This window comes from Cyprinus carpio, chromosome B13, assembly GCF_018340385.1.
Source record: "Cyprinus carpio isolate SPL01 chromosome B13, ASM1834038v1, whole genome shotgun sequence".
Classification (NCBI taxonomy): domain Eukaryota; kingdom Metazoa; phylum Chordata; class Actinopteri; order Cypriniformes; family Cyprinidae; genus Cyprinus; species Cyprinus carpio.
The window spans coordinates 28,124,144-28,142,059 of NC_056609.1; the positions used below are offsets into that span (position 1 = coordinate 28,124,144).

At 32.6% G+C, this 17,916-nt stretch overlaps 1 protein-coding gene across 1 annotated transcript in view; it reads right to left on the minus strand.

Annotated features, from left to right (window-relative positions):
• Positions 1-17,916, minus strand: part of LOC109087208 (integrin alpha-9-like) — a 90,700-nt gene that overhangs the window by 50,022 nt on the left and 22,762 nt on the right. Inside the window, exons 5-14 of the mRNA XM_042736134.1 lie at positions 14,443-14,510; positions 11,301-11,430; positions 11,138-11,223; positions 10,976-11,038; positions 9,761-9,898; positions 8,719-8,824; positions 5,394-5,488; positions 4,162-4,252; positions 2,293-2,338; positions 2,050-2,173 (exon numbers count right to left, since the gene is read on the minus strand). Of these exons, the coding sequence (XP_042592068.1) occupies positions 2,050-2,173; positions 2,293-2,338; positions 4,162-4,252; positions 5,394-5,488; positions 8,719-8,824; positions 9,761-9,898; positions 10,976-11,038; positions 11,138-11,223; positions 11,301-11,430; positions 14,443-14,510 (947 nt within the window). The remainder of the gene's footprint in view (positions 1-2,049; positions 2,174-2,292; positions 2,339-4,161; positions 4,253-5,393; positions 5,489-8,718; positions 8,825-9,760; positions 9,899-10,975; positions 11,039-11,137; positions 11,224-11,300; positions 11,431-14,442; positions 14,511-17,916) is intronic.

Consider the following 17,916-nt stretch of genomic DNA (forward strand, 5'->3'; position numbering starts at 1 on the left):
ATAAATAATTAAAATAAAAATAATTCAAAAAAATTGAATGAATGAAATGTGAATGAATGAAGGAATTTAATAATAATAAATATAAGGAAATGAATAAAATGCAAATAAATAAATACATTTTGAAAAAAAAATCCAAAATTCTGATTACTGTAATGCAATTAAAATCTCATTCTCATTACTGTTATACAGGGATTTATTTTTAAACACGTTTAATTTATTATAACAAACACCATTATGTGTACTTACAATTTTAGTTGATACAAATATTATATTTTCATATTGCAATAAAGACATATTTTTCATTACAGACATTAAAGAGGAAAATTCATAAAATCAAAATTTGAAAAAAAAATAAATAAATAAATTGCCTGTGGCCTTTTAATTTTTACTGTTGGCTTTTAATTGTTCTTTGAATTCTATATATAACTGCATATGTGACAAATGTGAATATTGTAAATTTTTGTAGTTGTTTAAAGTTATTTTAATTAATTTTTGTTATTTTTTTTTTTTTTGGTTTTGGGATAAATACGATCCAGACATCTCTTAGGTGAGATTCATCCATCTACACCTACACGCTTTTCCAAAAACCAGAAATTGATCAAAAAACACAGAACCCTTGGACGCAGCCCCAGAAATAGCTGCTTTCTTTCCACAACTTGATGAATTTCTTGACAGTTTTTGTGAAATTCACCCAGATGTGGACAAATGTGTAACTGCGGGACCATTCCTCCAATCCCGACGTTGAGAAAGAGTTTGTTGTTACTCTGATGAACGTCTGCGAGCGGGTAGGGGCTCCAGGACCAATGCAGGGGTTGTTGTTTTAATGCATCCAGCTGTGAGCGCACCATGAGCTCACTCCGGCCTACAAAACCAGGGCGTCTCCCAGACACAAGGTGCTGCAGTTCTTTCCAATGCGGGTGCCAAGTGGAGTAACACTGGTGCTCTGTACTTCCCAGAAACCTCCCATTATGTAACACCCCCTTTATGCACTCCATCTCCCATAAGGCCACACCCACTCAATGAGCAGTGGCCACACCCAAGAGTTGAGCAAGCGGTCATTTGCGTTGAATCTCTGTGGCTGCACAGTGTCCATCTTGTCAAGTTAAACAAACACATGCAGCCAAGCTCATCGAGTCGAATCACAAAAATAGAATTATAAAAAAATATCAAAACAAACACTAGATTCAATGAAAAACAAGTCTCCTCTGAGTCATTTTAAAACTGTATTTGGTGATATACGATAAAACATTATGGGAGGACTAAAAGTGATTCAGTGAAGTGCTGTTTTTGTATCAAATATTTGATGATATTTCATAATAGTCTATTCTAGGCCCGTCTGCGTGTTGACAGAGTGACAAAGTTCAGCACAAAATGCACTGACCTCCAGTTCAGGACTGTTTGCACCACGGGTCGTGAGAGCAAAAAGACAGTGGTTAGGTTAAAAACAAGAGTTATCAAGAGTATCTAGTTATGGGTTTATTGTGTCCGCACACACCTGTCGATTATACGTATATTTGTATTCAAGTGTTGTTGAATGTGTAACAATAAACAATAAATAAACAATACAATTTTATTAAAACTAAAATAAATTAAAATAAAATTTCAGACAAATACAAAAACCTAAATATCAAACAATAAAATAAAATTTAAAATAATAAAAAATAATAAAAATAAAATAATAAAAGATAATAAAATAAATAATACTAAAATAAATAGAAATAATAATATTAAAAATAATAAAATAGTTAATATTAAAAAATTAATTATAATAGAATAAAAAATTTAATAAAGAAAGTATAATCAAATAAATAATATCAAAATAAATACAAATATATACAAATAAAATAAAGAATAATAAATAACTAAATTGAACATCATAAATAAAAAAAAATTAATAAACATAATAATAATAATAATAATAATAATAATAATAATTAATAATAATATAAAAAAAATAAAATCAAATAAACATAATAATAATAATAATAATAATAATAATGATAATGATAATGATAATGATAATGATAATTCCACTGAGACTCATTTATGTGTCATGGTGAATGTGACGTTGAAGCAGTTGAGATGCTGAGGGCCCTCGTGACACTGCGGTACTGTGATGTTTATCGAGACGGGCAGAAAGATGGACACGTCTACAGAGATCACCGGCCTGGATCTGTCACAAGCAACAGCAAATAAGGTCAAAGCTACATCTGAATGGATGATCATCAGAGAACACTAATGAGGAACTGATGTAAATACAAGCTTTTGCTAGCTCAGAAGCGCACAGCTTACCTTAACAAAACCACACTGTCAGCCATGAACGCCCCTATCGTCACATCTGATATGGGAAAAACAAAAATATAGTTTTTCTGGAAGGCCAGGAATGATTTCATACACTCTGTGATGCTATGCTGTTAGAAAAGATGCGCAAAACTTATAGCTTTAATACTAATATATACCTTTAAAATGCTATTTATGGGCTGACAAGGTTCAAAGACGTTAAGGTAGAATCCAGTGCTGTTATGTTTAACTAAAATAAAAACTACTGTACTGGAGATCAGTAATTTAGATAAAGCTGAAAAAACTTCTGAGGTCTAAGAATGTTGAGAATAAATAAGTTTAAGGACTAAAATTACTGAACCTAAAACTACCATAAAAATTAATAAGCTATACAGAAATATTTAATAATATCACTTAATTAATAATATAAAAACTTCTGAGGTCTAAGAAATATATATAGATATATATATTATCTATATATATATAATAATATAATATAGTATAATATAATATTTTATATATATATATATATCCAAAGAAACATAACAACAAAATGAACTACGACAAACTAACATTTTAATTTAAACTGAAAATATTAAATTTTCAAAATAATCTATAAATTCAAAAAATGAAAACCTTGTAATAGTATATAATTGATAATTAAAAAAAAAAAAAAACAGAAAGCGCAGGGATATGACTGGTCACCAGAACATTTCATAGGGTTGTGTGTACAAATCATAATGACCACTAATTAGTAAACTCAAATATAATTTTATTATTAATAATATATTAATAATATTATTAATAAAATATACATAATATTATTAAACATTTTATCTTAAAAAATTATACATGCAAACTGCTATACAGTATGTGACCCAGGACCACAAAAGCAGTCTTAAGTCGCTGGGGTATATTTGTAGCAATAGGCAAAAATACATTGTATGGGTCAAAATTAAAGATGTTTCTTTCATGACAAAAATCATTAATATATTAAGTAAAGATCATGTGCCATGAAGATGTAAATATATCAAAACTTAATTTTTGATCAGTAATATGCATTGTTAAGAATTCATTTGGACAACTTTAAAGGCGATTTTCTCAATATTGAGATTTTTTTGCACCCTCAGATTCCAGATTTTCAAATAGTTGCATCTCAGCCAAATATTGTCCAATCCTGACAAACCATACATCAATGGAAAGCTTATTTGTTCAGCTAATAACATTTATAAATCTCATTTTGACCCTTATGACTGGTTTTGTGGTCCAGGGTTACATATACTGTATGAAATAGATCGAGCATTTATTTTTTAATAAAAGACGAAGCTTCCTTTGTTTGATTTTCTCTCTCATCTTTGTTTCATTGGTGTGTCCACTGTGGAATGCTGTAAACAAAATGCTTGCTGGCCACAGAACTATGAAATCAGAGCAGACCGAATGTGTCAAAGAACGGTTAGGAAAATTAAGCAAACACTCAATCTGCATTCCCTGGATTAGCGCAGAACGGAACGTTCTCCATCATATAATTAATCTCTCTTACACAGGAGTCTTCTGTAGAGTCGAAAAAAGCATCTTCACAGCAGCTTTCACATCATAAGTCCAGGCACATCGGATCACATGTTGTGACGAATCACTGGTGTCATAAGTTACGCATTAACTTTTAATACTAAGAGGTTTCCAGAATGGAATAAACTCACTGGAGGTCGGTAAAAACGTTACATGTTTCCCATCTTTACGCGGAGATCGCAGAAGGCCAATGTAAGTGGTCTGGCACCGTTCGCGGTTTCTCCCTGAATGTGGTCGGTTTTGATCTAGTTCATTCGGAACATTCTCAGTGTTCATTCGAGCAGAGCTAGCCAAGTGTCTAAAGCAAAGCCAAACCTGGATATCCGTTTCCATCCATGTCCACATTGCCGGAAATCGACTGGCCGAACATTTGGAGGGTGGGGTTGATGCTTCGCCCAGACAGCCTCTGCATACGATCCAGGTGAGAGAGAAAATCACATCAATTAATCAGAAACGCCAATTTTGACATCCACACAGACCAAGTCATTAAAAAATCATCCTCGGTTTTCTGAATGCCGCGTAGTTCATTTATTAAACATTTTGGCTAATTATGCTTTCAGCTAGCGATATCAGTGTATCACTCTCAGCTCCAATTAAGGCATTTTTACCACTAAATCAGCACAAAAGCCAGTGGATTCCAGCTGGAACTACTAGTTACCCATCAATCAAACTGTTAAACTGCATGAGCTTTAAGGTTTCGCAGTAAAACAAGTGATGCACTGCCAACTTAACCAATCTTTCAGATTTATTTTAATACAGACACAAGTAAAGCTCAATAGCACCATAAATAAAGGAAAAATCTAAATGAATGGTCTACAGTATACAGTACTGTTGAGAGCTGACAACGTAAAAATAAATAAATGATAAATAATGGAATTTGTATTCATGTCTCTGAATCAAGTGTTGTTGAATCTGTAGCAATTAAATATAACAAAAGTCTACAATATTAACAATTAAATAATAAAATAAAAACAATTTAAATGAAAAATAATAAAATTAAATTAAATGTTAAAAATATTTAAATTTAATTTAAATGTTTTTAATTATTATTTTAATTTAGATATTTTAATTTATTTATATTTTTAAATTTAAACATTTAAATAAAAATACATTTAATTATTAAAATAAGATAAAATAGAATCATTCTAAAAGAAAATAAATAATAAAAAACAAATATTAAAATAAAATACACTAAAATAATACAATGGTTTTGTTTACAAAAAAAAGACTGGGATTTGTATTTTAAGGTCTCTGAATTAAGTGTTGCTGTATGTGTAGCAAATAAAATATATTATAATAAAATAACAAATTAAAACTAAATAAATAATAAATTTAAATATAAATAATAAAATCAATTTAAATAAAAAGTGCATACATTTAATAAAATAAAAATACTGAATTGAAATAAAATAATTCCAAAACAAAATAAATAATAAAATATTAATTTATACAATATAATGAAATTAAAGAACATAAAATGCATAAATACATAATAAATAAATACATAAAAATACATAATAAATAAATAATAGAAAATGGTTCATTACCATTGAGTACTTCTTAACTATTCCTGTAGCATCACCGTGGTAGATGTAGACAGCTCCTCCATAGTCATCCTCTTTGGGGGCTCCAATTGCTACATCTACAGCAAAAAAGACAAACACAGAAGTCAATGAAAAAGATGGAAACAAGGGAGAATGATAGAATAAATTGTGGTACACACTGCATAATCTAATATTATAATATTTATCACTAATTTGTTTGTCATTTGAGACAAATTAGAGGGTTTTTAAAACATTTTTTTAATGTTGGGCAGACTTGTCTAAACTTGACTACAAGCAGCATTGTGTGTTACTGTACTTTAATTAAATTACTTATCCACTTATCCATTACTGTTTATTTTTAGGTCATTTAATTACAGTTACTTATAAAAAAACTTGTGCTACATGCTGTAAATAATTTAAACAGTTCTAAAATCAATATTAAATTTGAAATCTAAATTTACAGTCTAAAGATAAAAGTGAAAGCAGTCTTTAAACCTCTGCGCACCGGCGCGTTCACTTTCAGTTTTTCCTGATTCACAGAGAAACCTTCAATACTCAGATACAGATAAGACTAAAATCAATCGAATCTTAAAAAGGGCCTACTTTTATTTGTGTATACTGACAATAAAAACAAAACATTGTGCTTTTGTAAAATAAACAAAATAAACAGGGTGCACTTTCTGTCATCTCGGTCTCCGCAACATCCGTTCATTATCGAAGGCGATTCATCTGTGATAATGAACGCGATATTGCGTAGCTTGTCAGTGATCTATGGCTCTGTCTATTAAATGCCGCTCCATTTGAAAGCAGGTGATGGCGATTTAGCGGTAATCAGGGAACCGGCTTTACTGACGAAATGCGTGTGAGGATCGCATGCCATATATCGCCCAACCCTAGTTTTAGCTGATGTTATTGAGCAATCTGACATAATATAGAGTCGTCGTACAGTACGGGCTTTAATTCAAGATCTTATTGAGCTTATACAGTCTGACAAGCAGCAATTGTAAAAGTTAGAACAGAATAGCATAGTGTGCAGCTGAATTAGGCCAGACTGCCAGAGACCTACTGTACGACTAGAATAGAAACGCTGGAGGTGGATTTGTGTGTGTCAGGACCCCAATAAATGCCTGTTTGCCTTAAGCCCATCTCTGTTTGAGAGTCGCTCTGCTAAGTCACTTAATGGATACTTAGGTGTTTTTGAGAGCCTGTAAAGGTCTGTGAAACTACAGGGGGGTTGAAACAGAGTCAGAAAAAAATCCCTTGTGCATGAAAACAGCAGAACACATTTCACTTCCACATATTTTCAATGTGCTGAGCTTTGGAAACTTTTAAATTTCTGTAACAGCCATAAAATTATAAGACTGAAGCATGGCCATTCTATACAAGATTCTATTTGAGACAGACTGAGACTTATTTCCTGAGACTGGCTTATTTACATGCAAAATTGATAGGATTTTTTAAATGTTTTTGAAAGAAGTGTCACATGCTCACCACGGCTGCATTTCTTTGATTAAAATAATAATAATAATAATAATAATATTTTAAAATATTATTACTATTTCAAATCACTGTTATCTATTTGAATATATTGTAAAATGTAATTTATTCCTGTGATCAAAGCTGAATTTTCAGCATCATTACTCCAGTATTCAGAGTCACATGATCTTCAGAAATCATTCTAATATGCTGATTTGCTGCTCAAGAAACATTCCTGATTATTATTAGTTATAAAAAAAAATAATAATAAAATAAAATAAAATAAAATTAAATAAAAGCTAAAAATGTAGGTTCTATTTTTCCAAAGTAATACAAACAAAATGTGGATGATTTTGTATTAACTGTCTCTGGAGTGTTGTTGAATGTGTAGCTAATATAATAGTAAAATAATAAAAATTAATAAAAAATAAAAATAAAAAAATAACAACAACATTTATTTAACAATACAATTAAATAATGCAATAAAATAAAAACTAAAGAATACAACTAAAAATTACACAATAATAAATAAATTAATAAAAATTACAACAAATACAATTACAAATTAAATAAAATAATAAAATGCAATAAAGCACAAATATCTCATTCTAATATGCTGATTTGCTGCCCAAGAAACATTTCTGATTATTGTCAATGTTTTTTGATGAACAGAAAGTTTAAAAGAACAGCATTTATTTGAAACAGAAATCTTTTGTAACATTACAAATTTCTTTAATGTCATTTTAATCCATCCTTTCTAACTAAAAGCATTAATTTCTTTCAAAAAGAGAAAAAAAAATCTAGCTTACCTCAAAAAGTACCCAATAAGAGGCAGGTTAAATGCAGACAGGTTAACCTCTTGTAATCTCTTTATAGTTACAGCCTCCTAAAGCAACATTTACTACCACACTGACCTCTGAATAGTTTATCACAGATGCTTCTCAATACATATAGGCTGCACCATTTCATTACAAGGATTCTTGATTGCTTGAATTGGTTTCTTGTTCTAAGCACTGCCAACCCCCTCAATGTCCTACACCAGAAAGATTCACTTCCTGTTTAATCCAACACATCTGTCTCCACTTATCAGATATTCCTCAGGCCATTTTAATTAGATTCCCTAAACACTTTCAGGAACAGTTACTGTATGAGAACACAGTACAGTCCATACTAAAATATCTCCAGAGGCGACATGCAGAAAATAGCGCTATAATCAAGCAATGCATCAGGTGAAGAGCGAAACCAGACACCAAGAAAAGCCTCCGACTGGACAGCGGGGTGCCAGGAAAATCGAGAGTGAGAACACTAGTCGCAGAGGAGATATCTGAGCTTTGAATCTGCTTCACGTCAAAATATCTTTTCCAGTTACTTGACAAACAATGTCTGTCTGTCTCCAATACAGCGGAAATATGATTTTTGCAACATGTGCTTCTGTGATCATTTGAATGAAAGGAATATTCCAGATGTATGTATGATTTTTACAACGTGTGATTTTGATTTTTGCAACATGTGCTTATGTTGTTGTTTTTAAATTTTAGTGTGTTATATTTGAATTAAGTGTGTTATATTTGAATATATTGAAAAAATTTCTTAAAATTTCTGTGGAAACTGTAATACATTTTTTTCAGGATTCTCTGACAGATATCAAGCAAAAAAAACAGCATTTATTTAAAAAACTCACATTTGATCAATTTAATGCAGCATTGCTGAATAAAAGATTTTTAATTTTTTTTTATCTTACAGACTCAAACCCAAAATATTCCTTATGTTAAAGGATTTTAGTATTGGAAGCTCATGCTTTGCACTGATGTGCAATCATTTTGAGCGCAAACAAATTGCAAAATACACTGACCTTGGTAGCCATCGTCATCAATGTCCCCAAGAGAAGTGATACACTCTCCAAAATGAGCATTGTATGAATTGTCACCATTTAATATTGCAACTTCCTCCATCACTCCCTGAACAAACAAGTACAAAAAACATTGTTTAAACTCAAAACATATGTCAAGCTGCATGAAGCAACTTACCTTCGAATTTAAGTCTTGGTCATTTATGGCATATAATGCAACTTGGTCATTTATAGTGTTGTTTTAGTGTTGTGCCATTCAAGTGTTGTTTATGACAAAATTGGCATCTTTAAAGGAAAATTCACCCAAAAATTAAAATTTGCTGATCCAAGATGTAGATAAGTTTGTTTCGTAATCAGATTTGGAGAAATGTAGCATTCCATCACTTGCTCACCAATGGATCCTCTGCAGTGAATGGGTGCCGTCAGAACGAGAGTCCAAACAGCTGATAAAAACATCACAATAATCCATACCACTCCACTCCATCAGTTAATGTATGGTAAAGCAAAATATGCATGTTTGTAAGAAACAAATCCATCATTAAAACTTCTGGCTAAAATATAAGTCCTCTATCCATGATATTGCTTTCTCCAGTTAAAAAGTAATCTGGTCTGAATCGGGAGAGAAATATGCACAGAACAGGAACCATTTACAAATGAATAAAGTCCCAAACAGCTCTGATGTGAGAGGATCACAGAGGATGGACTTTTTTTTTACTGGAGGAATATTTATTATGAATTATGAATTTATATTTTGGCCAGAAGAAAAGGTTTAAAGGTAAAAAGTCTTGATGGATTTTTTCCTTCCAAACAGGTAGATTTTCACTTCACAAGACGTTAATTGATTGACTGGAGTCTTGTGGATTATTGTGATGTTTTTATCAGCTGTTTGGACTCTCAGTCTGACCATTGATCATTTTATCCAAATCTGTTCTAATGAAGAAACAAAATCATCTACATCCTGGATGGCCTGATGGCATTTTCAGCAGATATTCATTTTTGGATGAACTACTCCTTTAATAAGTAACGCAGATGTAAGAGAACTCACATTGCCACTGCTGAGGTAAACAGAAACCTGGCCTTCGTCCCGGATCTCGCTGTGCATGGGTGCTCCCACAATCAAGTCCGACAGTCCGTCCGCGTTTAGGTCAACTGCACACAATGAGGAGCCAAAGTAAGAGCCCATCTGAAACCAAGCCGAGCCAAGAGCAAACGGGTCAGTTTACAACGCCATGCACAGGGCACATCACTCCTCCATAAGATGCATTACCTCACACAGTTCACTTTGGAAGAAAGTCAAGCTATGATTTAGCTACTCTGCCCATATTTGAATGTATATGAAGATGAAAGAGAAATAAGAGCCGGTTTTCAGCTAACAGCTTAAATCACAGAAAACCTTGCTTTTGCTTTAACCTTGTAAAGGCTGACTTATGAAATAATAGTCAGAAAAATCATTTTTATTCAAATGTATTTATTTTTAAATGGAACTGTTTACTGATTTTTTTTTTAAAATCATTGTCTTTTTTGCTAAGCAGCATATTTCATACATCAGGCTTTTATTTTGGTGCAGTTGCTGATATTTATATGGCCAAAAAGTAAGATCAAATATATAAGTAAGAAAATAAATGATCTTTATATAACAGTATAGCAGTCTACTTCATACTACATAAAACTCATAAATAACAGACGTCACTCTCATATCTCCCAAAATGTCTTAGTAAGACTGATGATCACATGATACTCTCATTTGATTTATTTAAAAATTATATGGATAATCAAGTAAAGCTGAGTTGCTTCAGTCCAGTAAGTGTTTATCTTAAAATATTACAATATAAAGGTTATACTTTATATAAATCAGTAAAAACATTTTTCACAGCAAGAGACATGTGAACCAACCCCTGAAGGTGGACGTTTTTACTATTACACTAAAAGGTCTTTTACTTGCTAAAAAAACATCAATCAGATGACTGAAGGCATGTACAGAAGTAGATTGTGTACAGCAGGTTTTAGCTGAATTTGAATCATGTTGATAATCACAGGCTTAGAAATTTCTGTATCAAATATGATACAGTAGATAATTATGCTTTTTGCATTTTTAGGGTTTCGACAGTCCCTACAAGTCTTCTGAAACAACTCTTTCTGTGTTCTTCAGAAAAAAAAAAAAACTTTTCCTATTTAGTAACTATGAAGGACTGTATAAACATTTTACATTTGGAATAAATTACATTTGTAAATAATTAGAAAACCTGAGCATCATACTCACCATTTTCCCTGAGGCTTCAAAGGTCTTTACAAGAGACGTTCCTTCGATTCTGAAGATGTAAACCTAAAATATGGATGACAATGTAGTTTTGGAATGTCAAAGTGAGTGTAATGTAAACAAAACCTGGAACCAATGATGCAAACTCTGCAAGAAACCACTCACTTTTCCACCACCACTGTCTTGAGGAGCACCAGCCGCCACGTCTATGGTATTCGGGGAGGAGAAGTGGCCAGCAGTCACAGCATACCCTAAAAAACACAAATCTGTGACGGACTGACTACAGCATGAATATTGAAGCGGTTATTAATATCAGAGCAGGTATTACCGAGGTAACTGTATCTGCGAAGACTCAGGTTGTCTTGATTTAGGTTGTAGTGAGTATTGGATGTCATGTTAAACACTTTGACCGTTCCGGTCCAGTAGTAAGAACCAGGTGCACCCATGATAACCAGCTCCTAAAAACGAAACAATAAGCAATAGAGATCCATTCAAAAGCCACCAATTTTTCACAGGAGAAAAACACAGAGCTGTTGGGGAGGCTCTGGTCAACTGAAAGCCACAGACTATGTTGTATTATCTGCTGTTAACCCCACCGTGAGCTGGAAGGACGGCTGTTGTTTGTTGCTTTGATCACTCAATAGAGTCTTAAGCTGAAGGAGAACTCAAGCCTTTGAACTGTTTTAATTGCTCCACATTGTCACACTTCAAACAAGAGAAGTCACTTGTTTTACATGGTCACAGCGATGGATCACAACAGTAGATTAAGGAGCTAAAATGCCATTCCTTTTCTCCATAGGGATTTTTTTGGGATACTATATAAATGTTTCAGGACTAGTTGTAAAGCAATGACATATTTACTTCATTTAAAAGTAAGTAGTAGATATGACAAAAATGTTTAATTGCTGAAATCAATACTAAGCTCTAGAAGAAAAGTCTGTATTAAAGAATCAGAGAATTCAGTTTTTTTATACTAATATATTACATATATGTGCAAAAAAAATAAAATAATATAATATCATATACACTGATGCTCAATGTTTGTGGTCAGTAATTTTTTTTAGAATAAACAAATACATTTATTAATATTAAAATTAATGTTTTATTTCAAATAATTGCTGTTCTTTTAAACTTTCTAATTATCAAAGAATCCTGAATAAAAAATATTCATGGTTTCAACAAAAATATGAAGCAGCACAACTGTGTTCAACACTGATAATCATGATTTCTGAAGGATCATGTGACACTGAAGATAATGAAGTAACGATGCTGAAAATTCAGCTTTGCATCACAGAAATTAATTATATTTTAAAATATATTCAAATAGATTAGTTCTTTTAAATTGTTATAATATTCAAACAGTATTGTCAAAAGTCAATAGTTTTATATTGTTAAATTTTTTATTTTTTTTGGCAATGATTAGAAGCCAAAAGAAGAAGAAAAATCCCTATTAAGGAAACAGAACGGAAAAAAATACTTGTGAAACCAAAGCCACTGAAAAAGTTTTGTTTCCCTGTTGTGCTTTAATCGACATGCGGTATATAATTCAAAAAATGCACAATTTGTCATAAATGTTTGGCTATGAATCTTTGGTGGAAAAAACATTTTCCCTTTTTCCGACACTCATTATCTCAGAGGATTCAAATATAAAAGTGTGGGCACAAGGAATATCCCTCATGTGACGAGGAAACGGGGTCTTTTCATAGCTGTTTTGAGTTCTATCAAGCCACAAATGCCTTTTCCATTTCACAACGCCTGACTGCTAAAAAAACCCACACAAATGCTATTTGACTCGGTCAGTCCTGCCAAACACGTAAAAACAGCACCTCCAGCTGAGTCGACAGCATTAAGCATCAAGACATCTGTTTTAGACGCTAAAGGTCTTGAAGGTCACTTAAGATGTTCTGCCAAATGATAAAGTGCCATTACCATCCAAACTACAACGCAGCCGATGCAGATGCCATTCTGCTCTGGGTTAATTCCTCTCTGTGAATGTCCAATACTGACTGACCTGAGGTCAGCTTTAATGCAACAAGACAACAATAGGTCTGCTTGAAAACCTAGTGAACTGCCTTGCATTTCTCAGCCATCTCTTAAAATACTCAGTCTGATAAATGAACACCTCAGTAATCGGAACGTACAGGGAGTGAGTTTCCAGTCATATTTCGTTCTCTTTTAAGAAAAGCAAAGTGAAGAGAGTCAGTTAGTGATCTAGTGATGAAACTGATGCACTTTTGGGCATCACATCTGTCAGCCTGTGTTCTCGTATTTGTTCCAGACATTACATCCAAAGCCTGGACTGCATGTTAATGGACTGGCTGCACTACAGACAAAACACGGCAATGGTCAACATACTAAACAAAGGGCAAGTGGACAAACAATTCACATGCCTTCAGCAAAAATGTGCATCACACACAAACTGTCTGAATTCTGTTCAAATTCCTACAGGTATCTGTTCAACAGAGTCTGTGGATACAAACCAACAGGTCTGCTGAGCCAAAGACTGGAAGTAATGCAACCTTCCTTTTTAAATTTCAAAGTCATATGACTGTAATGAATACTATGAAAGTTTTCAGTTTTTTTTTCTTTTTTTCCATACAATAAGTGACTAGGGGATTTAAAGTACAAATAAACAGATAAATAAATAAATAAAATAAAAATGGATAATTGCAGAATAAATTAGTAAATATCACTTTTGCAATATACTAAAAGTAAAGTTAATTGAAAACAAAATACAATATAAATGTTACAATTAAAAGTAAAGTTAATTGAAAATACAATATAAAAGTTAAAAATAAAAATTTAATAATAGTAGTTATTTCCAGTTGGTTTGATACTACATTTTATACTGATTATAGTTTTTCTAATATTTTAAGTTAGATTGTATTCTTCTGCTTTCACTCTAATTTTAGTTACATTTATGTATTATCAATTTTATTACTTTTTAATGTCTATATAGTTTTTGTTTATTTTAGTTATATTTAGTAATTTTTGTACTTTAGGTTGAATTAAATGACAATGAGAAATGTTACCTTGGCAACTAGCTGAAATAAAAAAAAGATAAAAAAAAAAATTTTTCAGTTAGGGTTTATCTCAAGCAATGAAAATGTTTTATGGTTTTAATTAACAATAATAACCCCGATTTCCATTCAAAACAACTAAATTATCATTCTAATATGGGCATATTCAAATGCGAATCATGACTACTTTTATTGATCTTCATATCCACATAAAGAAAAGAACAGATTGGAAATTCTGCTCAACATCTCCATTTGTGTTCTGAGGAGGAAAGAGCATCATACAGGTTTGGAATGACATGAAGGTGAGTAAATGATGACTTTAGTTGAACTTTCCCTTGAAGAGTAAATTTATCAATCATACTTGTGAGTCATTATGTGAGTACTTGTGTACTCGCCAGCCCAGAGTGCCACACATGTGAAAACGCATAACACGCTTGTACTTCTACTGACCTCAGTGAAAACGCCTGCGATCCCGGCTTGGCACGAGCCGTGTTCTTCCCCATAGGTCTTCTTATAGTCTGTGAGAGTGAATAGGGGGCCAGAGAGAGAGAGAGAGGAAGGAAAAAACAACAGAGCACAAATGATTTCGCTGTGAGTCTGAGCCAGCATTTACTGGAGTTCTTCCGACATTCCGTATGGAGTTAGTCAAAGTCCCAGCTCCATCCAAGAGGAATCTGGGGGCCGAGAGACAGACTGAGAATGACCTAGCAGCTCCGCGTTCAACAAAAGCTCTCGCTCTGGAGGGCTTTGAGAACGGAGGGGTTGGTGTGCTCTCCGGTTACAGAAAATATTGGGCTTGGATCCCCCCATAATGCACTGCACACACATAGAAGGCCCCCGATGGCAACTCACTAGAGTCAGGAAAAGATATGGAGGAAATATATAACTCGGGAGCTGGACATGGAAACTAATTCATGCAATTCCCTCCTTTGTTCTTTTCGCAGCATATCAAAACATCTTGTAAAATATGAGGAATCCTACTGGGATGATGAAATTCAATGCCGATGGAGGTGATGAATTTAATATACTACAATAACATCTGTCAGAAGCATAATACATGATGGGGGAGCGATAAACAGCAAACGTGAGCCAGTTCTGATATTGACAGGTCTTGATTGGCACCGGAACATTCCGGGTTCAAAACAAGTTCATTTTTGAATCTGTGGCATGTTGTCAATTACCAAAGAGTTTTGACTCACTTCACAGTTTGAAAAGATAAGTAAAAATTGTGTTTGCCATAACGCACTTTGGGGTAAAGCGCTGCACTGGAATGGAAATTAAAATATACACTATTGTGAAAGTATAGCCACAAGACTTAAATATAATGAAATGTAATATGAGGATAGTGTAAGGAAATAGCACACCTAATCTGTGCAAAATAACATTCAATATTTCTCCTATGATCAGAATGAAATCCCTAAACACTTTTGCTTGAGATGCACAAAGAAAGAAGATACTGATGAAGAAAATCTGCTTTAATAAAAATAACTGTGAATTCTGCTATTTAAATAAATAAATGAAAAAGTTAAATTAAAATAAATAAATAAATAAATAAGTTGAGAGAAATTATTTTATGTGGTAAATAATAATATGCCACATATTCATGTAAAGCTGTCAAATACAGAATAAACAAACAAACAAACAAACAAATAAATAAATGGAAAGTTAAAACTTTTTGTGGTATAAAATATTATGTCACAAATTGAAGAAAATAATATTATGAAACTGGAACATTCTTTTAATTCTAAATAAATAAATAATGTGATTTGTTTTTGTGTGTGTGTGTGTGTGTGTGTGTGTGTGTGTGTGTGTGTGAATAAATAAATAATGTGATTTGTTTTATTTGTGTGTGTGTTTGTGTTGTGTTGTTTTATTCATGAATTTGGGGTATTGTTGGTGATATATTGATTATGGAGAAGTTGAAATTGTTTTCTGTGGTATATATTATTATATAAAATTATAACCCTGGAACTGGAGTATGTTTTGTGATCTCTAAATATCATAAAGTTATTTTTATTATTTCTTTTTCAGGGGGATTTGGTAGCATGGTGACATAATAGTCTTTTGGACATGCACTGTGGTCATAATGTTTGCTGAATAAAGGCTAAACTGTCCTTTATCTTGATGCGCAAATGTTTAACCATCATAACCCCAGATGTGTCCTCCAAATTCCCAAATACTGCGCTCTGCCTGACGGGTCATATTTCTCTCCAGCGTGCTGCTGCTTTCTGATTCTGGAGGTGCCAGTGCTTTGATGCCAGAAAACAGCAGTCTGAGGTTTTGGAGGAAGTTCAGGGCGCCATAACTCATTGTGAAGTCCGTTGTGAACATGTGCCACAGTAAACGGTGTCATCTTTCTAACTTGTTCTGAGGGTTTAAACGTATGTTCACTCAAAAATAAAAATTAGGCTGTGTTTTACTCACCCCCGTGGCATCCGAGGTGTTTTTGACTTGCTTCTTTCAGACGAATCTAGTAGGAGTTATATTAAAAATTGTCTTTGATCTTTCAAGCTGTTTAATGCCACTCAGCAGCATTAGTGTACAACTGTTGGCGCAAGCTACATTAACCCTCTGGAGTCTAAGGGTATTTTTGGGGCCTGGAGAAGTTTTGTCATGCCCTGACATTTGTGCTTTTTTACAGTTTCTTATTAAATATCTAAATGGGCTAAAGTCTAATCTCACTGTAATCAGCACAAACTAGGCTCTATATAATATGTGAGCAGCATCTATGTACATGATTGTGTTTTTGAGACAAAAAAAAAAAGGTTATGCGTGGTTAGTGGAAAAACTAAAAATGTTAAATCACTTGAAAAAAAGGCAATAAAACACATATAGAAAATTGGGTTCCCAGGAATTTTTGAGAACTGGAGCTTGTAGCCTAGAATTTTTTTTTTCTAAATGATGTGAAAATCATCTTGTTTGCTCACTTACAGAAAACAATATATTGATTTAAATTTTCTAAGACACTTTTTGTTGGTAACAGTCATATGCGAGTAGGCGTCAACTATCATGAATTCACACCTGAGAAGACAAAGACCTGCATAATGAGCTGCATAATGAGCCATTCAGTCAGCTGTGTCACTGAGAGGGATGAGTTACAGAAAGAAGAAGGGTGAGGAACAAAATAAATCTATATAAATTTTATGTTTGTAGTTTATTTAGAATATATTTAATTATCCCACAACATTATTTTAATATTCACTTGTGAGTGCAGTTAAACAGTTTATTAGGAAAAAATCAAAGCTGACTTTCAAACTGAATTTTTTGCATCTTACTCCAGTCACACAATCCTTCAGAAATCCTTTTAACAATCTTATTTTCTACACAAAAAACATTTATTGTTAGTATTATCATTATTATTATTATTATTATTTTTATTATTATTATTATTATTAATGTTGAAAAGAGCTGAGAATATTTTTTTTTTAGTCTTTTAGGGGGGATAAAATTGAATTGAAAGAACAGCAATGATTGTTACATTTGTTACAGTTACATTTATTGTTACAGTTTATATTATTTACATCAAGCTTTTGAATGGTATAGTAGTGTATATTGTTATTGAAACTTCATAATATTTCACTTGATTATCCATTTAGTCAGGAATTATAGTTTGGAAAAAGTCTTTGGAAAAGTCTAACTAGTAAAATGTTTACACGTTATGTGACAACACTAGTACAAGTATATAAATAAATAAAAGAGAACTTACTCATGTTTATGATCTCTGCTGAATAAAGTGCCTTCATTCTTTTTCTGAGGAAATCCAAATCTCAAATCCTCAACCACATGAAATTCTTTTGGGGGTGATTTATGTCTTATTCCTTCATCGCGAAGCAAACAGTAAAATAATAAAAAAACTTGAAGAACAGTCTCGCTGCGTTGTCTTCTGTTGTGTGGGCGTATTCAAAAGCCGCGCGCTTCAGTGAA